The 23,881-nt window shown below is 39.0% G+C and overlaps 2 protein-coding genes across 3 annotated transcripts; one reads left to right on the top strand and one right to left on the bottom strand.

The window, feature by feature from the left end:
* Window positions 1-3,608: 3,608 nt before the first annotated feature.
* Window positions 3,609-6,212, bottom strand: LOC127778785 (uncharacterized). Its single transcript, XM_052305406.1, has 3 exons — window positions 6,049-6,212; window positions 5,901-5,964; window positions 3,609-4,003 (listed from the first exon to the last, which is right to left on the bottom strand). Exons 1-3 carry the CDS (start codon window positions 6,158-6,160, stop codon window positions 3,844-3,846), a joined length of 336 nt encoding a protein of 111 aa, XP_052161366.1. The 5' UTR covers window positions 6,161-6,212; the 3' UTR covers window positions 3,609-3,843.
* Window positions 6,213-14,188: 7,976 nt separating this feature from the next.
* Window positions 14,189-23,803, top strand: LOC127779846 (myosin-1). Of its 2 annotated transcripts, none has more exons than XM_052306765.1 (24): window positions 14,189-15,485; window positions 16,036-16,137; window positions 16,220-16,363; window positions 16,439-16,589; window positions 16,666-16,693; window positions 16,797-16,962; window positions 17,060-17,123; window positions 17,237-17,250; window positions 17,332-17,416; window positions 17,524-17,627; window positions 17,721-17,859; window positions 18,058-18,176; window positions 18,272-18,424; window positions 18,507-18,596; window positions 19,192-19,269; window positions 19,894-20,052; window positions 20,207-20,407; window positions 20,623-20,828; window positions 20,935-21,070; window positions 21,169-21,298; window positions 21,464-21,610; window positions 21,702-21,787; window positions 22,161-22,367; window positions 22,894-23,803. In XM_052306765.1, exons 1-24 carry the CDS (start codon window positions 14,937-14,939, stop codon window positions 23,356-23,358), a joined length of 3,723 nt encoding a protein of 1,240 aa, XP_052162725.1. In that variant the 5' UTR covers window positions 14,189-14,936; the 3' UTR covers window positions 23,359-23,803. The 2 variants fall into 2 exon arrangements, with proteins under 2 accessions (XP_052162725.1, XP_052162724.1); XM_052306764.1 differs by having other exon boundaries at window positions 14,190-15,485; window positions 21,702-21,823.
* Window positions 23,804-23,881: the final 78 nt, after the last annotated feature.

Here is a 23,881-nt window from a genome sequence, read left to right as displayed (position 1 = left end):
GGTGTTATCTATTAAAAAAATGAGGTAGTAGATTTCTGTATTGTTGGAGGCCTTTTTTGTTTTTTTTTTTTGGAGGTCCTTGTATTTTGGGGGATTTGTGTGGGGATGGATGGATATATTGACGTTGCCGTGATGCCGTCCATCTTATCATAGGCTTCTAGAAGGAGTAAGCTTTTTTTCTTTTCCTCTTGGAATTGGAACTTCGCTTCTAGAAGTATGGAGTGGTACTTTACCTTCTAGTACTACTACTAGGTGCAGTGGTTCTATGCACGTGGGCCGTGGCAATTCTTCATGTGGACACCTTCAACAGTGCTTGTGTTTGAAAATTGATTTCTCAGCTTGAAAAAAATGTGAAGGGCACCAGCGCACCACCAAATTAGAGTAGGGCCAAGAAAAAAAACAGTTTTTAGGTCATGTTTGAAAAAAGAAATGAAAACATGATAACAAAAAACACATTTTTTTTAAGAATGGAATATATATTTCTTGTTTTTCTCAACAAGCTACAACCAATTGTTATATCAAATCATCAAAAGCATTCACGATGTAATGAGACCAAAAAACACACCAAGTTAACATAAAACAGACACAAACTAATAAGCAACAACACAAAATAAAAGACCCACAATTATTAAATCCGAAAATGAAAATACATGAATATGATATAGTGTAAAGTTGAAAACTAAGGAATTCAAAAGTCGGGAAGATGCAATTTAGGCAGTTTAAATCATGTCCCCTTATGCAAGCATGAAGCAAAGGATATTTTCCTTCGGATCAAAGTAGATGTTTTATTTCCTATGAATGGAGAAATTGCTACTTTTCCGAAGGAATCCAACAAACCTATTCCTTTCTTCCAAACAAGCTCATAAGAAACAATTCCAAAGGATTGCAAACCTCCGAAAATCATTTAAAACCTATGTTCCTCAACTTAGTTTTTTAAGGATATGAAGGTAGAGAAAGATAAATAACACTAAAGGTTCTAATATTTGCCCTAATTTTCTTTAAAAAAAATCTGATTGCTCAACTTAGCTTTTATGTCAGCTTTGGTTTCATATAATGAAACCCTCACATTAATGAAAGGTTAATGTCTCTAAAGGAGAATACGGAGGAAATAGTCATGCTGAACAAGAATGCTCCTTCAGAGCACCTCCTTCATGGGACATCGACGCTAAGCCTCTTAGTACAAAATCTTTTTATATATAATTTGATTGGTCCATAAAGTAGGAATTATATTCATCGCGGGTTTTATTAGAATTGGATAGGAGAATGATCATCGTAAATGCACTAGTGAAGCTAACAATAGGTTGTCGTGAGCAATTGCTTAAGCGCAGCAGCACACAACACATGAGGTGGAAATGCCATGTCGTTGGTAACGAACTAGGTAGGTGATTTTTTTTAAGTGGTTTCATCTGATCTTTAAAAAAAAATTCTAGAATTGTTATTGACATAGAGGAATCATCAGCACATCAAGCATAACAGATTCGTACAATTCTAGTAATGTGTCATAGTGAATTTCATCTGGCTTAAATTTTCTAGATCCGTCACTGAAATGGGAGTGGGGGGTCCATCCGCAATCATACAGGACAGACGTACTGCTTGCCAACCACACGGGGTAAGACGAGACCAACGTGTGCCGATAAATGAGAGAGGAGTGACACAAGGGAACAAAGGCGGATAAATGAGAGAGGAGTGGAGGGAGAGAGGGGCTGTAACCTCTACTCACTATAACAAGCTTAATTTGCAGTGTTCGTCTGCTTGAGACTTTGAGCCCATCCACAGTATGACATGTTCTTGGACGAGTGGACACAATTCACAGTGACTTACCAGAAGAAGTCACCGTGATGCGAAGATGGATCAACCATGGACGCTACACACGTCGGCTAACCTCGTGCAAATCGCGTAGATCAAACCGGCCAGACACATTGATTACGCACACGACGGGCAATTAAATAGTCGCGCAAAGTTGTTGTTTCGTGCCTGGAAGGTGGTTAAAAGGTGAACTAGCTAGGCATCTAGCACTAGTTGTTTATTGTCATGGATATAAAAAAAAACACATGTTCTTATGCTTCTTTTTTTTCAAGTTGTACCTATATAAACAGACCCATCGTTTCACCTATATTTATCCATACTGTTATTAATAAACCAACAAATAATAATTTATATATACATGTCACTATTGTAAAAAAAAACTACGATGGAAAAAGTATGCCATAAAATCAACTTTAAACTTAAGTTTTAAAATTTAAATTTTGACTTGTATAAGCATAAGCTCCAATGAATTAGACTCAACTATCACGGTGTCACCGTCGGATCAATCCCTTCCCAGAAAACGAATGAATGAAGGCGAAACATGAGTGCTAAGGAAAAGGAGTCGTTTTCGTTCATAGCCTCACAGGAACACAGAGGTATATCCAGGGTTCAACTTTTGTTTTCGTCGATACGAGGGTACTGATATACCAAAAATTTTGAACAAAATATTGCTAAATTAATTTTTTTTTGGCTAAAATAGTATCCATATTTTTTTTTTTTGGGGGGGGGGGGGGGGGGGGTTGATCTTGAACCCTGGGTATATCTATGATCTATCCACCGTAGCTCTCACGATGCAAACGGGGTAGCCTCATCTTCGCTGTCGACGTCGCCATTGGGGCATCCAGAAGAATTCACTCACACGGTGACAATTGACAAAGCTTCTCCTTGTTACCATTTGGTGATGCTTCAGTTTTTGCACTCAAATGGTTGACCTCTGCACTTGTTTTGTTTGTAAAATGAGCCCACCCAATAGCCAGAATGAGATGCCATATTACACTCTACGTTTTAAAATATAGGATGCAATTTTGTTTTATTAGAACAAGTGTGACTAACGATTATTTTAGTAGGATATAATATTTATAACACAAAATTAAGTTTATTAGATTCATATAGAAAGGCACACTTACTTATAATACTAAGAGCTTAGCGTGTGTGTCTCAGGGGCATGAAGGCTTTTCTATTGCCGTATTGCGTAAGAACTGAAACTGGAAAGGTGCTACAGATCAGGTAGATGGATTCTCCACACTTCATTTTCTCAACCAATCCAGCAAGTTGGCAGCCAACTATCCAAATCAATCAGATTAGTGTAGTATATAGTAATATAATATAGGCAAATGACGTTATCCATAGCGACAACATACCACCAAAGTCCAGATAAGGCGGAGAGGAGTATATGCCATCATCTAAAATACCTCATACTTCAAGGAAAACTCTTTGGTTTGTAAGTCAAAGGGAGAAGGAACAACAACAAAGGAAGAAAGAAAAACAAAAAGGAACAATTGGATCCTATTATTTCTTTTACGACATGCCAGTTCAGACTTGAGATACACTATTTTCTCCACTGCATATGAACTAGCAAAAAAACAGACAAATTGTTGGAAACATGTAAAGTAGCTTGTCAACAAGAAGAGTATATTGTACACCCAATTAAGTTTTCTTTTTCCTATCTTGCTCCATGGAAATTATGTACACCACAGACCATTTCCCAGTTTCAGAGGATTTTCTGAATAGTTTGGTAATACCAAGTTTGTCTCACAGTATGTAGGGCTCAAAATGAACACACATTAATGCTGAAAATAGTATAGAGGGGAACAGAATATTTGCTATTATACGACAAAATGTAGAGTGGGTTGGTTGCTATTGGATGATCAATATCAAAGAACGTGACAGTACAAAACCAACCAATCCTACTATTCTACTATTACCACACATCACAATATTTGTAGGCAAAGCTTGTATTATAAAACACATAGATTTGGTTGCTCTGAAGGATGGAGATATATAGGAACACAAAATTGGGTTAAACCCACTGAACCTTTAGTCATACAGAGACTTAGCAGATTGGACCCTTGACTTCTTGCTTTTGGCTTTCAGGACCTTCTCCTCAGCCTTTTCATTTTTTGAAATGGCCCTGGCAACAGCTTTCATTTTCCTCACGTTTTGAGACCTTTTAATTTGCACTCCCTTTTTAATTTTCCTGGTTAAAGTAAAAAAAGGCAGCTATAATTAAAAAGCATTCAACATGCACTAAGAATATATATCCACCAAGAAAAAGTGCACAATCAAGACAGCAAACTCACACCACAAGTAAAGATATATGCATATTTAACTCCATCTCTATGGAACTTTTATTAACTCACTTTAAGCGGAATCTTAGAAAACTTTAACAGGAAGTCTTGAGAGGGGATAGGAGAAGGAAGAATAACTTCACCAAACTCCATCGTGATGCCCCAAAGAATGGAGAATGATTGAATTAGAAAAAGATCCACACTGTCAAAACTGAACTATAACTTTCTCAAATATCATGGTAACTTGGATGTGTTATGACGTTAATTGCTTGAAATTTTTAATACATTAATATGAAAGGCCAACAGCATGTTTTGAATCATCCTGGAGCAGTAGAACAGAAAATTATCTACAATAACACACAAGCTGCTTTCATATCTAACAAAAATATTCCTAAACACATTTTTCTAGGCAACTAGGGGTCTCGGGCATTCCTGAGCCTAGGATGTTGCAATATATAGTAACTAAAGTTCTTTAACAACTCAAGTTAAAATCTGTCGCGAATCAAAAATATTACTAATAGTTAGCCTGTCCAAATATAATAAAACAAAATTGGAGTTCAAAATAGACCAGAATACTAAACGCTGTCCTAATATAGTCCATTAGTGAAATGTCTGTTTTTTTCCCAATTAGTTGACAGATTTATGCTAATAGCAAATGAACAGCCAAAAATGTAAACAGACATACATAATGAATAATTCTTCCTTCCTTTTTTGCGAAACCATACCGTTAGCACGCAGCTAGGCCCAAGAGATAATAGTCAATAACCAGTGTCAGCATCTAGTACTGTTTAGCATTCATACCATCGGCAACTTGACTTTTCTTCTCAATTTTACAGCAGCTTTTACTTCAACCCATTTATCCCAGAAAAGATGACACGTCTTGGGCAATGCTTGTCTACTGTGCCAAATTATTACCCAATTATCAAGTACTAGTATGTTTGCCATGTGGTTGGAAGTGATGGTGACTAGCACTTAGAGGAGATAGGATCAACCTAGTTACCTGGACACAAAGAACTGAGCTGTTTGTTTTGGGTCTAAGCGTTTCAGGACAGGTATGTCTTCTGTTTTTCTGGAAAAGGATAAACAATATATCCCATTGTTCTAAACAAATCACAGAAAAGATATCGAAACTTCATTTGACTTGGACAACTTAAAATATTGTACGTTCATAGAAGGCCATGACATTGTGAACCATCAAACCAGATGGAAGCCGACTGACAGCAATGGATGCAACGCCTTATACTAACATATTCCATATGTAAGGAAGCCAGTTTTCAACAAAGTCAGAATATTCAGTTTGAAAAATCTGCTTCAACAAAGTCAGAATATTCAGTTTGAAAAATCCTCAACCCTCACAGAAATATTATCATCCAATCCAAGCATGGACAAGATGTAGTCATTTCCAATTTCCTACTCAGTCAGAAAGGTATTAGTGCATTAAATATTTGCATGCCAAAAATTATTCATGGACTACATGATTCCACATAAACACAGAGTGAAAGAGGTAGTTCTTGCATATATCCACCGTACCACTATTTTCTTCTAATTAATTGTGCCATCGGCACATTATTTAAAGAGATAGTCTGATAAACTGAAGTACAGCCCTTTAAGTCGAAGTTCCTCACCCCTCAAGCCAACAAAATCGAACTAAGGACCACAATAACCCTCATTGGTGTTCTAATTCGAATTCTAGCAGTTTAATTATTGAGATAACCTCGAAAATTAGTTAGTTCCATGCTGCAATAACCAAACGAGCAAAAAAAAAAAGGAGGAAAAATATAAACTGCTGGGAATCGCTTTGCTCACTTGTTAATCGAAGTGAGCGCAACCGATACTGAAGACGTCTGCTTCCCCTCCGACGTATCCATGGCTGCAATCACAAGGAAAGATAAGTGGGACACCCAGAAACCACTGAAAACTCTAGGAAAAGGAAGAAACGGAAGGGCAAGATTACGTTCTGGTGCGCCAACGGCGGTGGAGGCCGCCGGGGCGCCCTCGGAGGTGTCCATTGCGGCGACCCCGCCGCCGCCGCACTTCTTGCTCTTCTTGTTCCGGTTCTTCGCCATGGCTAGTCCTAGGGTTTGGAGGCTTCGGCTCGGTGGTGGTCGTCTCCGATGTGAAGCGCTGAATTGTAATTAACGGAGATGCAGGTACAGGCCCAGTATGGCCTTTTCGTAATTAAGTCCCAATTTACGGCCCAGTAAGCCTAAGACCCAAGTTCCAGTCCAATTGTCCTTAGGGCCAATTTACCGGCCTAGTAGGCCAATGGCTCAATTCCAGCCCAGTAGACCTAAGGCTTAATATCCAGCCCGTTAGTACTAAGGTCCAATTTCTGGTCCAATAGTCTAAGGTCCAATTTTCGGACCAATTTCTGGACTATTAAGGCCCATAGTCTGGTAATATATGGAATTCAGGCGTGGGCTTTGTTGAGGAGAGCATTATTCCTTTTCTTTTTGCTGATGTTGCCATTTGTTTTCTGTTGGGAGTGGCTATATAACACTCGATAGTTTTTTTATGGAAAACTTTTAAATATAACTATAGTTTAATCGGGGTATAACTATATTGTAATTGTACTATAAATGTGTAATAACTTATATATAACTATTGTATAAAAAAAAAACTTGCAGGACTGGTTGGATAGCTGTGCATGCTTATGTGCGTGAGTTCACATGGTTGTCCCTGCGGCCCTACCTCAAGCGCACGGTGTCAAAATTTTCATCCTAGTTTTTGCATGAATCTCAACGATGATCTAAGGGTCCATAAAGTGAAAGTATTTTTTTTTAAGAAAAACCGGCGACAACAACTTTTTAGAAGAACTGATACCGAACATTTTATTTCCCTCTTCTCCTAGTAAAGACCATCCCTCCATTATTGTGTAGTAGTATTTGCCTGTCCACAAGACCACAAGTACCCAGTTTCCCTGAAGCCACGGTACATCTTCCTTTTTTAGATGGCTACCAAATTCCACACGACCAATCGGTACAATCGTCCAAACTAACACCTGAAAATAGTCAAATATGATGGCTATACCGCTGCCACGTCGAATCCACGTCACAGTAACCAGAAAACGGTATATATATATTCTGGATTATTTTCTTCCCAATACGTGGCATCTACGGTCTACCACGAATTCTCGTCAGACTCTTCTCCAGCGAAGCAGAGGCTGCAGCCGAATACGAGCCACCGCATCGCCATCAGGCGTACAAACACGGCGCAGCTGAACCAGTAGAACGTGTATCGCTGTGTTTGCCTCCACTTGGTGTGACCTTGTGCGGATTTTTTCAGGTTCAGGAAAAAACGGACGCTGCCGGCTGCCGCACATCATACTGGCTCCAAATTGACGATGAAAAATACTAGCACCAGTAGGATTTTCTCGTCTTTTTTTGTGTGTGTGGGGCCTAGCTAGTGCTCTGCTCTTCCACTACCCAAATACTCGTAGCACTAGCATTAGCTGGAAGCTGTAGGCAGCTGTGACCTGAGTTCAGGGCCTATTTGATACAGCTCCAACTCCTAATTTTAACTCTAGGAGTTGAGTCTGAAGTGAAGTTGTGGAGCTGTCTAAACCCAGCTCCACAACTCTAGTTCATTTTGTGAGAGAGCTCCATCCAGCTCCACTCCTAGTTTTGGTGGAGCTGAAACTGTTTGGCTGAGCTCCAGCTCCAGGAGGGGTGGAGCTAGAGCTGGAGCTGTGCCAAACAGACCCTTAAGGGACACCACAATTGTATCCGTCTATTCCATCTTAATTCTATACTAATCTTGTATTTATAACTAATTACTTTCTAAATAATAAAGTTATAGGCAATTAATGGTGTAAGTACTCGTTCTAAAGATAATAAAGCCATGAGTAACAAGGCAACAATCAATTGATGAGGGTTACGCTTTCGATTAAACAGGCTTAAAATTCGATGTTAGCGTTTGTATTTATAGATAATTATATTTTATAGGTAAAGTTGTAGGCAAGGTGTGTTTGGTTGTTGGGCACACTTTATCATAACTAAGATTAGACAAGTTATAGCAGATACAAAAGTGTGGGTGACAATACAAATTGCTAGCTATAAAGTGTGATAAGTTGATAGGAATATTGAGTTTATGATATGTGTGACTGTTATTGAAAAAAAATGATAAGTCACAACAGTAAACCAAACACATAACTAATAACCTGTGATAGTTAATGTGATAAAGCGTGGATATGAACCAAACACGCTAGTAACAATGAGTAGTAGCAAGGCAACAACCGATCGTCGATGGGCGTCGCTTTCGACCTGACAGAGCCACCGGGCTTGGGACGGATTGGTGAAGCTCACCAACCAACCTGCCTGCACGCAGAGGCCATAGATCAGGATGGATCAGAAGAACTCCTCGCTTCACCGGCGTCGTCGTCGTGGCCACTGACCGCGACAAACGCAACGAGACGGCGAAGCGAAGCAAAGCATGCTGATGAGCCCAAGTGGCGACGACGCCCGCCCGAATGCAGACGCGGATGGCGTAATAAATAGGGCCCTGGAAACACGCACGCAGCGGACGGCAGGACGCTCGCTCTTGATGGGGATATTTGCCGTCGTTTTCGGGGCTGTTTCATCCGGTTATCTTCTGCTTACGGAACAGGCGGTTAATTGATTGGGAAAAGAAAAGGTTACCATGCATAGGGTCGTTGTTGCTCGTTGGTAGAAGAACGGCAGTGGAAGGAAACTGGTAGTGTGGTTACTGTATTAGTAATTGTTAAAAAAATGTTTTCTCTCTCTCAGAAATAATACCTACCATATTCAAAAAATTATGTACTCCATTCATCCTAAAATATAAGCATTTTAAAAATAGTGTCAAGTCAAACATTTTTTACTTTAACTATTAATAGAAAAAATAAAAAGATCAATCGTGTAAAATTGATGTTACTAGATTTAACATCGAACTAACTATCATAATATGCAACTATTTTTATTTAAAATATTTTACTTTTATTGTTGGTAAAAGTAATATATCGAAGACTGTGTCGAAATCTAAAAATACATATATTTTGGAACGAAAGGAATAGTATAAACTACGTATATGTAGTGGAAACCGAAAAACTATTGTATGATGTAAATCTCATACGTCTATTTTTTTTCATCCAGGTTATCACTACATATGTGATTTCTACTTCATATTTTCTCATGAAGTTTTCCAATATTTTGCATGAGACCAAACCTATCTTGGTACAATTTGGATGATCAGGTGGGACAATGCTGTTTTTCAGGGAGGAAATAACAGTATTTTTCAATGGAGGAAAAACAAAGCACCAACATATATACTACTCGCACCGTCTCGAAATATAAACATTTTGAAAGTTTTACGTGGACATTAAGAAAGTAAGTGAAATTGAATGAGAAATGATAATGACTGGTTTGAATGAGAAAGTATATGAAGAAATTAGATATGTTTGTATTGTACAATAAATTTTGAGTGCTATAATATCTTATATTTCGGGGTGGAGAGAATAGAAACTACTGAGTAGTGGTGATCGTTGAGATGTCGCTCATAATACTATGTCATTGCCCTACATGGGACATCAAGCGTGTACGTGAGAGTAAATAAGTTGTAGTTGCATACAAAACACACGCATGCTGAGTAAGTGACACAGTGATATGTGGATGCATGCCATGTGGCCGACATTGATTTTTTCCGATCGATGGATCGATCCAGCCGGCGTCTAGCTATTGTATTGTGCTGAGGATCTGAGCTCAGGCGGATGTACCTGCCCTTTCTTATGTATGGCCTACGGGGTTGATGTTCTTTCACGCTCAATTAAAAAAAAAGGAAAGTGTTTTCTCCTGCCATTTCACTCAATTATGGTGTTGATGTATCATGTAATGAGACCCTATTGCTGATAAGTTTGACAGCTATCGTGGTACAGTAAAGTCCTGTTTTTTGGATGAGGATAATAGGTATGAGACATGCATCTATAATGGCATTGATACCAATATATATATGAGGATAATAGCTATAAGTCCTGTTAAGTACCTTCATTTTCTTTAAAATATGTGCAGTTTTTTCTTTGAAGAACATAGAAGCCCATCTCAAAAAATATATGTAAGGCTCATATTTGTTTTCCAACTCCATCACTACCCTTAAGCACCTACCACATTTGAGCATTGAAGATATCTGCACAAATTCTGCCACAATAATGCATCTCTTCTTTTCAATTAATAGGTGAATCAACACATACTATGTGCAAAATCCTCCATTTGAAGGCAAGGAAGAGTTGGCAACCCAATTAACATTGCAATGATGGTTAGTACTAGAACTGAACTGCAGTACAAGCCAGGAGCGTACATCCTACAGATACTCCTGGTCCCAAAGAATCAATGTAGGAGTAAGTAGTATTCTCCATTCAATGTGCAGGATTAGTTTGCATTGGATGCATGGTTGGTTGGCTGTCTCCTGACACTGCCGTCCCAGTGCACCCTCACTTGCAAGCAAGGCCTGCAATCATGGGTCACCCCCCATGATGCCTGACCAAGCTTTGCTACACCTAATCATCGCCTTAAGACCAGCAAAAGAAAAGCTAATTGCCCATACATTGTGCAGTGCAGCACTGCAGCAGTGTATGTGCTCCAAAGAGTACTTGATGCAGAGGAAAAAACCTCATCATTCTGTGGCCACTTGTGTGGATGGATGGATGATGAGTTGATAATGAAGCAGGAAATCCTGCATTGTGTTGCTGATATTGCTAATTGCTAGTGTGGGCCTTCAGATTTTCTTATGTTTTGTGGAGTTCAGTTCCCTGTATTAAATTGCAGAAAGGCCTACGAGGAATAAACTTATTGAAAAGGTATATGGTACTACTAAATTAATTCCATGATCTGATCATGTCACTAGCCGTTTGCCTGTCATAAAAAAACAGCATCACTACAGTAGCTAGGATGTTGATACAGCTCTATCATTTGGGATTATCCTACACCAAAAATGAGATAATACTATACTCTAACAACCTAACACTTGAGCAGGAGTGAATAGAAATCAATACTCCTAGATGACAATGCAACTTTTCCGAGTACTAAACCACACCACTAAGGTCTGGTTTAGTTTCCAATTTTTTATTCAAATTTTTAACTTTTTCATTGTATCAAAACTTTCCTACACACACAAACTTCCAATTTCTCCGTCACATCGTTTCGATTTCAATCAAACTTTTAATTTTGGCGCGAATAAACACACCCTGAAAATACATGTCGGAAATAGTACTCGTAACTGAACTGTGAAATCTAACCTGAAGCCTCTGCAAGAGACTACGGCAACATCTCGTGTGCCTCGAGATCTGAGACAAAAGAATTCGCAAGCGAGGTCGATGGAATCATAGGAAGCTGGACTGGATGTTGGCGCCGGTCGCAGCAGCGGCCAGGAGATCTGCGCTCGTGTGTTTCCCCGTCACTGAGCAGCCCAAGTCGAAAGCTCCTGCATGCAGCTGCTGCTGCTGCACCCACCATCACCACGGGAAAGCTAAAGCAGCAGCACGCAATTACCACAGAGGTTATCACCAACACAAAAAGATAGCAAAGCAAAGCGTACCAAAGCAAAAGCCTGATCACCTCCTCTTACCATACCAAGAATAATACATGTAGGGATATTTAGTTACCGGCCACATTTAGTTTCCGTCCTTTTCTCACGAAGACGAAGATTTTATCTCGGTTTTCGTTAACACGTTTTTCAAACAATTAAACGACGTGTTTTGTATGAAAACTTTCTAAATGAAAGTTGCTTTGGAATATCAAATATATTCATTTTAAGTTTGTAATAATTAAAATTCAATTAACTTGAGCTAATAACTTTCTTGGTTTGCGTGCCCGAATTTACTCTGAATCTTTATAAGATTGGAACACAGCCTTAGATATCTTGTCGCACGGTTTGTCGCGTCTAAAATTAGATAAGTTTGAGTAACTTGGCAATTATTTAGTTGTTATTATAGTTATGATAAAATTCTCTTCCAACAAATTAGACCCCACACGTAAATGACTCAGAAAATTGTGGTATGATTTTTTTAGATGTGGCAAATAATATATTTCATTTTAGTTTTCTTGAAATAAATACTATCCTCGTTTCATATTATAAGTCGCTTTGAATTTTTTTCTAGTCAAACTTCTTTAAATTTGATTAAGTTTATAGAAAAAATTAGCAACATCTATCTCACCAAACTAGTTTTTATCAAAACTAACATTTAACATATTTTGATAATATGTTTGTTTTATGTTAATAATATTTTTATATTTTTCTATAAACTTGATCACACTTTTTAAAATTTGAATAGGAAAAAAAATCAAAGCGATATACGATTAAATATAAAACGAATGTTTCATTTTAGTCAAGGGTGACAACTTTTTTATATAGTTGTAAGAGTAGCTTTCAACTAAACAACCTCATTGTTTAGTCGCCTTACATCGATCATTACTTCAGCCTTGTTTGGGAGACCTTAAGATTTCAAGAAGTAGACGGTTAGAAGTTAAATGGTGAGAATCTGAATAAGCTGAGAAACTCAGTTTCTAGATTTTAGTTTATTTTCTAGATTATATATATTTTCTTAGAATCCGATTAAAAATCTGAGCCGTTAGAACTTAGAACCTCCCTCAAATATGACCTTCTTTCCGGTTGGCATGAACGATGTTACCACGGGCCCACTTTGCAGTGACCGTTGCGAGGCGTCTGTACGTGTAGTATGGGTCTGGGTGCTTTTTGGATGGAATTCTGTACCCTGACGAACGCCATGTTCTTCTGCTTCGACCTCCTGGCCACCTGAAGAATTGTTATTTTTTTCTCCAGAAACGAGCTGGCACTCTGGCAGCTGGTGCCATGCCACGAGGGTAGCGTTGACATTTCCTTGACAGTAAATAGTAAAATAAAATTAATGTACTGGCAATGACAGGGATTTCGTGTTTACTGCAAAGGATGTTTGGTTTCCGTTCGTTTGGTATCTAGAGACTTTTTTTTTTATAAAAAAATTACTGTGTGTAATTAATTCTAGTCCTTGATGACTGGCGTAATCTTGCTCACTTTTTTTTGGTCTTTTGCGTTGGAGATAAGCTGTGGAGTGCTTAGCTGTAATTACCGTACTGTAATAAATCTTGGACTTTTGATGAAACGTCCTTGACGGCCATGGAATTTTGTTCAACGCAGTAGCCACATATTTCTCCATGAAGGTTTGGTACAGTTTAAGTAGTATTATGTCCGTTCAGAAGTTTTGCAGGGCATTATTCTGGGCTAAAAATGAATTCAGGCTCAGGTCGGAGTGGCCTGGATTTTCAGACAAAAAGCGGTTCATAAAAATTGCTGTTTTATCATATGAAAAATCTGCACGGATCTCAGAGCAAATGGGAGTTGACATAAATACATAATGGAACATAGTCCACAGAAACCTTCATGGAAGGATGTTAAAGCAATAATTAATGATTAACCATTTTCTAATCTAGTACTTAATCCACTAATGGGCACACTTATTCAGGTTCATTGAAATGGGCAAATCTAAAGAAAATATCTACTTCCTATTGACTATTGTCATTAAACATTACTTCTTTAGGAGAACTTATGAATTTATGATGCCCTGATTGATCTTCCCATTGACAATGACACAAAAAATGCATACAATGAAGACCTGCCAAACAGAAGCTTCCATTAATTAAATCCACTAATCCGTTTACTTATATTTCTCTAGATAATAAACTAGTTTAGGATTTTTTTAGATAAAACTAGATTAGGATTTTTTTAGATAAAACTAGATTAGTATTTAGGAACAGGCAAAGCTCCCTTTTTTTAAGGAGCACAATAATATAAGTCTAAAAACAAAGTAGGGCTTGGTGCGTGAGCACTAATTTCCAGGGGTAGTTTGGTAATTCCACCGGCCTCAACTGAAGTCGTGGAGGGGAAGAGCGCCAGCCGCTCGCATCCAACGGTCCAAACCGAAATCCCCAATCAGCCACCACCATCCACACTACCCTCCATCTTTCACAAAATTAACGAGAATGCCACTGCCCAACCCAACCGTAATACGAGGGGCACGCGAGGGCATAATCGTCATTTCGGTTTGCTTTGTCCTAATGTTTTCCACTGCCTAAGTAACGGATCAAGGCGGAAGGGGGAAAAAGACAGAGAAATGTGGGGGGTTGGGGAGGTTTGAATTGTGAGGTTGAAGCAAAAGCCCCCGAGAGAAGGAGGAAAAAAATCGCGTTTTATTTTTGGTTGTTTTTCTGTTTGGGTTTTGATTTGTTTCGGTTTGGCTGTTCTTGCCGTTGGGTTGGGGGGGAAAATAAATCCCGTTTTATTTCTAGTTCTTTTGATGATTTCTGCGCATCTTCTTCTTGCTGCTCCTGCTGCTGCTGCTTAGTGTTGCGACCCTTTGATTCGGGAGGCTTTGCTTTTTTTGTTTCGGGCTTCTTTTGCCCCTTTTCTTTCGCCAGCTTTTGCAGTCGCCCCTTGCCGATTCCAAGCTTGGCCCCCGGTTCTTTTCCCCCCTTCAAAAATCGCGCGGAGTTTGGGTTTTTACCCCCCCGTCCCTTGGATTCGTGCACGCCGAAATCTGTTCTTGGTGCGTGCAATTGAGTGCTAATTCGGTGCTGGGGGAGTGGGAATTTGAGAGATTGTTGAGGGGATTTTGAGCCCTTGGCGGCAGAATTTGGGGGTTTGGGAGGGCTGTCACTTTCGAGCCCTTTGCTTTTGAGTTAGGGGCGTGTGCACCTAAATTTGGAGATAATATTGGTGCGAGATGGAGAAGGTTTTGGTTGCCATGGTGCCCCGCGGCAGGATTTGGCGGATTGGTGTGTGAGGCTGCGTGTAGGTCACTGGTCTGATCTGGTGGCTTTTGTGTGATTTCCCACGGCGGTGATGCTCTCTGCAGCCGCCGTGATGGCGCCAGCCCCGGCCGCGGCGAAGAGCTCCCTGGAGGTCTTGCTGGAGACGATAAAGAAGCGCGATGAGCAGCCCAAGGATGCGCCTCCGGCATTGCCAGCGCGGCCGACGTGCCGCGGCCGCTTGCCCAGTGCAAGACGGCCATCACTGCCTTCTGGGGTTAAGCTCGAGAATGGCGCGGCAAAAGGCGCTGTGGCGGATACGGTGATGGCTGGGGTTAAGCTTGAGAATGGCGCGGCAAAAGGCGCTGTGGCGGATATGGTGATGGCTGACAAGAAGCCAGGGGTTGAGATGAAGATTTGTGTTCAGGAGGCCAAGGAGGAGAATGTGGTAAAAACTCGCATATTTGGGGCCAAGAGGAAGTTCTCTAATGGGGAGGTTCTTGAGGAGTCACCGTATGCTGATAACATTCACAAGGAAAGGAAGGAGATGATGGTCTCTAAGGAGCTCCCTTCTGTTTCTCCAAGGACAAAGACAAATGGGAAGCCGGTGTTCACTGATACCATGGATTATGTCCTCCAGAAGGTGAGAAGCTTGTTCATTGTGATTTGATAAGATTTTATCTTGTTATCATGTGAACAAATGGTACTACTTGGCAACAAGTTCTCTGATCTATTTGTCTTTATTACATGGAAGTATCATGAACTGAATGCTTGCTCTTATATGATGGCAAGAAATCACTCATGAGTTAAGGCTGAGAATCGTTAGTCAAATTGATCCTTCAATTTGATTATATGTTACATTTGTTTGTTGTCCTGCAGTATTAATCAGTATATCTAGGCAGTTGTTGCTTTGTGCTTGTTCCTTGCCTGGGAAGTAGACCCTCTACTTGTTTTGGCTAGTGGGTCAAGAACACCTATGATTACCTTGCATGTTATTGTTACTCCGATCCTTAGAAGTATGGAACTATGGATATTTTGGACAATCAAAACAATTTTACATGTAATTGGGATTACTTCTCTTTTTTTTTTTCAAATTTCTTTCCCTTGATGATTTGAATATGATGCTTTTGAGTTCAAATAGTTGTTAAAAAACCAGGCAAAGCCATAACATTTGATTTTTTTTATTTCTTCAGAAGCTCCGAGTTTGGTGTTCTTCACCAGATGCAACATGGAAACTTGGACAGATTCAATCAGTTTCTGGAGATGATGTTGAAATACTCATGGTTAATGGAGAGGTGAGTCTCATGCTAAAGTAATGGCATACTTATTTGAGTGAATTTCTGTAACAGTTTCTTATCTAATGGTTTCTCTGTGTAGGTTTTGACACTGTCACCAGACAGACTCTTGCCGGCGAACCCTGATATTCTTGATGGAGTGGATAATTTAATCCATCTCAGCTATTTAAATGAACCCTCAGTTCTTTACGATCTGCAGTCCAGATATTCTCGTGATCTTATTTATGTAAGGTCTATCCTGCAAATTAATTATGTTTTTATAGTCTAGTTTGTCTCTTCATTTGTATTCTTGTCTTTGTAGACAAAAGCAGGGCCTGTTCTGGTTGCTGTTAATCCATTAAAAGAAGTTGCTCTCTATGGGAAAGATTTCATCTCGCAATACAGGAAAAAACTCAATGATGATCCACATGTGTATGCAATAGCTGACTTGGCTTTTAATGAAATGCGAAGAGGTAGGTGCTAAAGGGATTAGTACATTTATACTATTTTTTCGCAACAAGTATAATCTGACGCAACTCCTCTCTGCAGATGGCGTAAACCAATCTATAATAATAAGGTTAGGACATGTTACTGTGCTTCCATGACAATAACAACAATTCTCTTAAGACCGTGTAGCCCAGTATTTTAATGCACTCTCTGTGGTCCTTGTATTATTTCAGTGGCGAAAGTGGAGCAGGAAAGACTGAGACAGCTAAAATTGCAATGCAATATTTGGCCACTCTAGGGGATGCCAGAGGAATGGAGTCTGAGGTTCTTCAGACAAATGCTATTCTGGAAGCATTAGGGAATGCAAAAACATCAAGAAATGATAACTCTAGTCGATTTGTGAGTTTATCTTCATGTAAAAAAATTGTCTTTCCATTGTTCATCATTTAATCATTTCTAAGTATTCTCATTATGCCATGATGATTTTAATATATAGGGTAAACTTACCGAAATACACTTCTCTGAAACTGGAAAGCTGTCTGGTGCTAAAATTCAAACATGTAAGTCTCCTGTACAATATATTGTTGAGATGTCTAGCGATAAAACTGTTGAACTTCCTGATAACGTGTTTTTTTGGGCATGTATGTTCCTCAAACTGAATCTCATGGAGCAGTCCTGTTAGAGAAGGTATGGTGATTCAGTTGTTATCAAAACTCTGATCTGATTTCTCCTTTGAAAGTTCTAATGTCCTGTATCTTGTCTATGCAGTCGAGGGTGGTTCGAAGAGCAACAGGGGAGAGGTCATTCCATATTTTCTATCAACTGTGCTCTGGAGCTAATCCCCTTTTAAAGAGTAATTACATTGCATTTGTTTACATGCTTGTTTGTCTTTGCAAAAATATATATTTCCTAGATAATGGTTCATCTCTTAATATTCCTCTTGCATCCTTATTACTGCAGAAAAACTGTTTTTGAAAGAAGCCGATTACTACAATTACTTAAAGCAGAGTGCTTGCTTGAGAATTGATGGTGTTGATGATGCTAAAAGATTTTCAATGCTAGTGGTAATGTTGCTGCAGATTTGACCATCATTTCTATCCAAATTTCTCTTATTATCTTACAATATCTGTTATTTATGTCAATTTTTCCATTTACAGGATGCACTCGATATTATTCAAATATCTAAAGAAGACCAAATGAAATTGTTTTCCATGCTCGCAGCTGTCTTGTGGCTTGGAAACATTTCATTCACTGTGATAGACAATGAAAATCATGTGGATATTGTTTCAAATGAAGGTACAATTTTCCCCTTCTATGTAATGGGCATTTTTCTTTTCTTATGGTATGCACTGGGGAAAATATGTATAGAAATGTAAAACTATTAGCCACATTGTCTTCATCCTGCATTTGTAAAGAAAATTTGGTATAGCTGTATAGGTGCCAGTTGGTTTTCACCATGCTTAGTGAATGACTGCTGTGTAACATGTTTTTCAGGGTTGGCTACTGCAGCCAAGCTGTTAGGTTGCAGCGCTCCTCAATTGATGAATGCCCTCACTACACGTAAAATCCAAGCTGGAAAGGACAATATTATTCAAAAGCTGACATTAACTCAGGTAAGTTACCTGGCAAATTTAGCAGCATGGATCATAGGTCGCGCCTTATTATATTTTCCATCGTGTTTCTACTGTATGTTTTCTACTTTCTCTAGGCTATTGATGCAAGGGATGCTCTAGCAAAGTCCATTTACGCCCATTTGTTTGACTGGGTTGTTGAGCAAATTAACCACTCACTTGGAACTGGAAGAGAACACACATGGAGATCCATAAGTATTTTAGATATTTATGGGTTCGAGTCTTTCATTGTATGGAACAAAACACATTCTTTTTAATATGAATTTTTTCTTCTAATATCTCAGTTATTAACATTTAACTATACCACTACAGAAGAATGGTTTTGAGCAATTTTGTATAAACTATGCCAACGAAAGGCTACAACAGCACTTCAATCGACATCTTTTCAAGCTAGAACAGGAGGTAAGATTCTAACATTTCAAGGAATATTTGTTTGTGGCAGTGCCAAAGTTTTGAAATAATTATTAGTTCTATTTACATGTAAATTCTTTCTTGAAAACCAATTCTGGAATATATTTTGGTTTGCTTGCTCTGCATTTTTAGCAAAGGTGTAAATGAGTTTCTTACTCAGAACTTGGCATGTGATCAGATGCCAATATTTTTTATATCATCTTATGCTATTTGTTTTGCCATTGTCTTTCAACTTTTGAGTGCTTTTAGTCTTGTACCTGTTCCAATATGGTCATCACACTGGTTGCAACTTCTATTGATTGGTTACAACCGTGCAAGTTTGTATCTCTCAGTTATTTAGGATCTGTGTAGATTGCCTTATCTTTCTTTGGCTCCCTTTGGCACAACCAGTTTGTGGGTGAAGCTTGAGGGACAGCTTTGATTCTTAGTGTAATATCAGACTCTGCTCACTCATAAGCTGCTACTGAATTTTGCTATTTGGCAGCACAATTGCTTTTATCTTTTTTTTTTTTTTGGGGTGTGTGTTAAAGCTGGTAGTCTCATGCTTTTATCCCCTATATCAGTGCTAACTCTACACTTTTTTCAGGAATACTTAGAGGATGGAATTGACTGGGCAAATGTGGAATTTGTGGATAATGCTGACTGCTTAACTCTCTTTGAGAAGGTATCTAGTGTTACTTTCATGGAATCCCATAACTTTTCTGAATGTACATGGTCAGTTTGGAATGTTCTGACTTCTGAGTTTGTTATTTGCATGCAATTTCCTTTTTATTTGGCCTTTTTTTTTTTGAAATTTACTCTTTCTTTTAACGTGAATCCTTTTTATTTGCTTAGATGGTAGAGGCAGGCAAAACCGCAATACCATATTTTAAGTTTTTTTTCGCTGTTCTCTTCTTTTTTGCCTGTGTCTTTCCATGTATCCATCAGTTGCCTTTTTTTTTAAAAAAAAAAATTGTACTAGAGTAGGTACTACAAACTGTTGTAGCAGACCTTACAATAACGTCCAACCTTCTATTCAACAATTCTGAGCTATTCTAGTTTAGTGAACATTTTCCAAGATAAAATGAGAGAAGATTTTGACCAGACAGACAGAAGCACATCCTCAAGAGGAATGTCTCTGTGGAAAATTCCATTGGTCATAAATCAAATGCAATTAATAATTATGTGCAATTATTAAAAAGACTGACATCATCATTGTTTTGCATATTAATACCTTGTGATGTAAACTTAATTTTACATGCTTTGTCTGTGCATGTACTGTTGTATCATTAATTTCTTTGCATTACAGAAACCTCTAGGGCTATTATCATTACTGGATGAAGAGTCTACATTCCCAAAGGCAACAGACTTTTCTTTTGCTAACAAGCTTAAGCAGCACTTGAGGGGAAACTCTGCCTTCAGGGGTGAACAAGAAGGTGCTTTTAAGATTTGCCATTATGCTGGAGAGGTTGGTGATCTGTGTTGACCTATCTTTCCATTGTTTCATTGTAGCCATCACTTTCTCCATCTGTGTGAACTTGTCCGTTTACCGTCAATTATCTCATTTGTTTTTGAAGCTTTACTTTATACAACTTGATTAATCGTACAAGTTGTGTTTCCAGGTGACGTATGATACAACTGGTTTCTTGGAGAAGAACAGAGATCCGTTGAACTCTGAGTTAATTCAACTACTCTCATCATGTAAATCTGAACTCCCAAAATACTTTGCCTCTGTCATGGTTGCTGATTCTCAGAATAAATCAACCTTGTCATGGCACTCAGCTGTTGATTCACAAAAGCAAAGTGTCGTGACCAAATTTAAGGTACCACTTTCAATCATTCATGTATTCATAGGATCAGATAATTTTGTTCAAGAGTGTTGCTCTTGTCCTCTACTTTTTAACTCAATATTTTGTATTTACTTCCATGGCAATGCTTTTAGCTCCTGGTCCATGACAGCTTAATGCATAATGTTGTGCACATTTCTATAAAGTTTGATGTTACATGTAACCATCTTCATGCTCTATTATGTTATCAGGCTCAACTGTTCAAGCTGATGCAGCAATTGGAGAACACAACTCCTCATTTCATTCGATGCATCCAGCCAAATAGCAAACAACGTCCCATGCTATTTGAGCATGATCTTGTTTCACACCAGCTTAAGTGTTGTGGGGTGCTCGAAGTTGTGCGGATATCAAGAGCAGGCTATCCAACTAGGATGACTCACCAACAGTTTGCTGAAAGGTTGCTAGTTTGCAGAATCAGACTTCATGAGCATACTTGTTTACAATGTTCAGTACTAGTGTACTAGCTGATTTCGAAATTCCATTTTTGTTTTTATAATCTGCAGATATGGGTGTCTTCTCCTGCGTTCCATTGCATCGCAGGATCCTCTTAGTATTTCGGTTGCTGTATTACAACAGTTCAATATTCCACCAGAAATGTATCAAGTTGGCTATACAAAATTGTTTCTTCGTACAGGACAGGTACAACGATTCTTACATTTTTGGATAAAATACACTTCAACAGTCCAATAGCACACACTGGCTTGATATGGATTGTCGTTCTCATTGATAACTTGTAGGTTGCTGCACTGGAAAATGCTAAGAATCGGATGCTCCATGGAGCCCTTCGGATTCAGAAGAACTTCCGTGGGTTGTGTACTAGACAAGAATACCAGGGACTGAAGAAAGGAGCAATGACTTTGCAATCATGTAATTCTCTTTATTTTTTCTAATGTTTTTAGTTTTTAATATTCCTAATAAATTGACCTTCTGGCATGTGTGGGATGTTTGACTTTCAAACCACTCCCTGGCTTTAGTTATCAGTTCGGAGATGCCAGATATTTGGTCTAACATTTTTGCCTTGCAAATTTGCAGTTATAAGAGGTGAAAAGGCAAGAGTTCACTTTGATCATCTTGTAAAGAGATGGAAGGCATCTGTTCTCATACAGAAGTATGCTAGGCGTCGAATTGCAGCTACCATGTTTATTGATCAGCTCAAATATGTTGTTCTTCTACAATCAGGTACTTTAAGAGTTGTGAGAAGGCTTTAGTGACATCATGTTGCAATATGTAGCACATCCATCTAATCATGTGCTTCTGTATGCGTCTGCAGTGATGCGTGGGTGCTTGGCCAGGAAGAAATATAAGTGCCTGAAGGAAGAGAAGGACTCAAAGGCTAGTCACAGAAAAGTTATACATGTAAGGAATAATGTTTCACAAGCGCGGATGTATCATGTGAGTTCTCTGCAAATGATTTATATATCTCAATATTATGTAATCCTCCCTCACCTCCCAAGCTGCTTACTGCTTTAATCCAGTATTGAGTGAGCAATTGGGCAGTACATGATCTGACCGAGGATTTGAGATTGATGTTAGAGATTTTGTTTCTGCTATTTGCATGAGCACAATATTGACCTAATCACCAACACATAGCTATTGAAAACTTTCACTACTTGTGATATCCAAGTTTCCCTATTGAGAAGTCCTCCCTGTACAAGCTTTGAATTGATTCAACATTCTAGTGGCATAAATGTCAAAGGTGTATCCTCTAACGATTAGCATCCCATGGCAGGAAACGAATGGAGATTATCCTCGGCAACCAGTTATCACGGAACTCCAGGGACGTGTTTCAAAAGCTGAGGCTGCATTGCGAGATAAGGAGGAAGAAAACGAAATGCTAAAGCAACAATTGGATCAATATGAGAAGAAATGGTCAGAATATGAGGCCAAAATGAAATCTATGGAAGAGGCATGGAAGAAGCAGCTCTCCTCTCTGCAGGTAATTATCTACATTGTATCCTGTTAATTTTTCATGATTGCTTATTTTTGTTTGAGGGAGCACATAAACACTTTTTAAAACATGTTCTCATATTTAATGCCCTATTCTTTTCTGAATAAGATGAATATTTTACCTTGGTTTCCGTTAGCATGTTTTTTTAAACTGCTAAATAGTGCGTTTTTTTTGCAAAAAACTTTCTATATAGAAGTCTCTTTAAAATATCAAATAAATCCAATTTTCAAGTTTGTAATAATTAAAACTCAATTAATCATATGTTAATGGCTTTCTCGTTTTATGTGCACTGATTTCATCTTCATCCATCTCAAACACCAGTATTATATGGCATGCACTTCTGTACTTTGGCATGCCAACCCATGAGCTAAATTATGCAGTACCGAGATATGGCTAAGATTTGAGTGATTGGAGTGTTTAGAGAAGAGTGTCTTGCAATAGTGTTTTCCTGTATTATCATTAGAAGATTACATTCCTTTGGAGTCTAAATGTAAATCATCTGTATTCATTTCAGTTGAGCCTTGTGGCAGCCAAGAAGAGCCTAACTGCAGAAGATGTGGCCAGCCGAGCAGCTCGAACCGACGCTGCTCCAATGCATGCTCATTATGATTCTGAAGATACGTCGACCGGGACCCATACCCCTGAAGGGACAGAGTTCAAATATCAAAACCACAACTCTGAGGCTAGAGTGGCAGCACCGAATTCAGATAGGCGGATAAACGCGGTGAACCACCTAGCCAAGGAGTTTGAGGACAGGCGGCAGGTGTTCGAAGACGATGCTGGCTTCCTTGTTGCCGTGAAGTCCGGACAAGTTGGTTCAAACATGAACCCAGACGATGAACTCCGAAAGCTCAAGGACCGATTCGCGACATGGAAGAAAGACTACAAGTCTCGGTTGAAGGAGACCAAGGTAAATCTTCAGAAGGTTGGTGAGGAGAAATCCCGGAAAAGATGGTGGGGGAAGAAGAGCTCAAAGTGAATGCATTCAATCTGAATCCAAGTGCATTTCCCTACATTCCCTGCTACTGCATCCAAGAAGAGACAATGGAAGAGACTGGGAGGTGAAAAACAAGGCTTCGAGGTTCTCTCCTCTTCATCGCAAGCCTGACGAGATGATGGTGATGTTGTTGATGACGATGATGAGCTCCATCATCAATGGCGGTGGTGCTGGCACTCGATCGTCCGGTGTCCAGCTTATCAGAGAAAAGATTTATATAGGTGAAAGCAAGAAGTCTGTACATGTATATTAGTTCTTTGTTGTCAGTGTATGTATGCCATCTTGTATGTAGAGAGATGAACCTGAGATATGGAAGGGTAATTAAATACAGATTATCCGCCATGAGCGAATAGAGATAATGCAACACCAGCTCTGTAATATGTGTACAGCAAGGAAATCATCGAATTTGCAAGGCGTTTTTACTCCATCTCTGCCTTTGTCTGCAAATGTTTTTGTCTCTGCTTCAACTGAAGTCTGCAAGGTTTGTATCTTCAGAAATCTGAAT

The sequence above is a fragment of the Oryza glaberrima genome, chromosome 7, assembly GCF_000147395.1.
Source record: "Oryza glaberrima chromosome 7, OglaRS2, whole genome shotgun sequence".
Taxonomy (NCBI): Eukaryota; Viridiplantae; Streptophyta; class Magnoliopsida; order Poales; family Poaceae; genus Oryza; species Oryza glaberrima.
The sequence above is the reverse complement of the archived record's forward strand: the minus strand, read 5'-3'. Positions and strand labels throughout refer to the sequence as shown.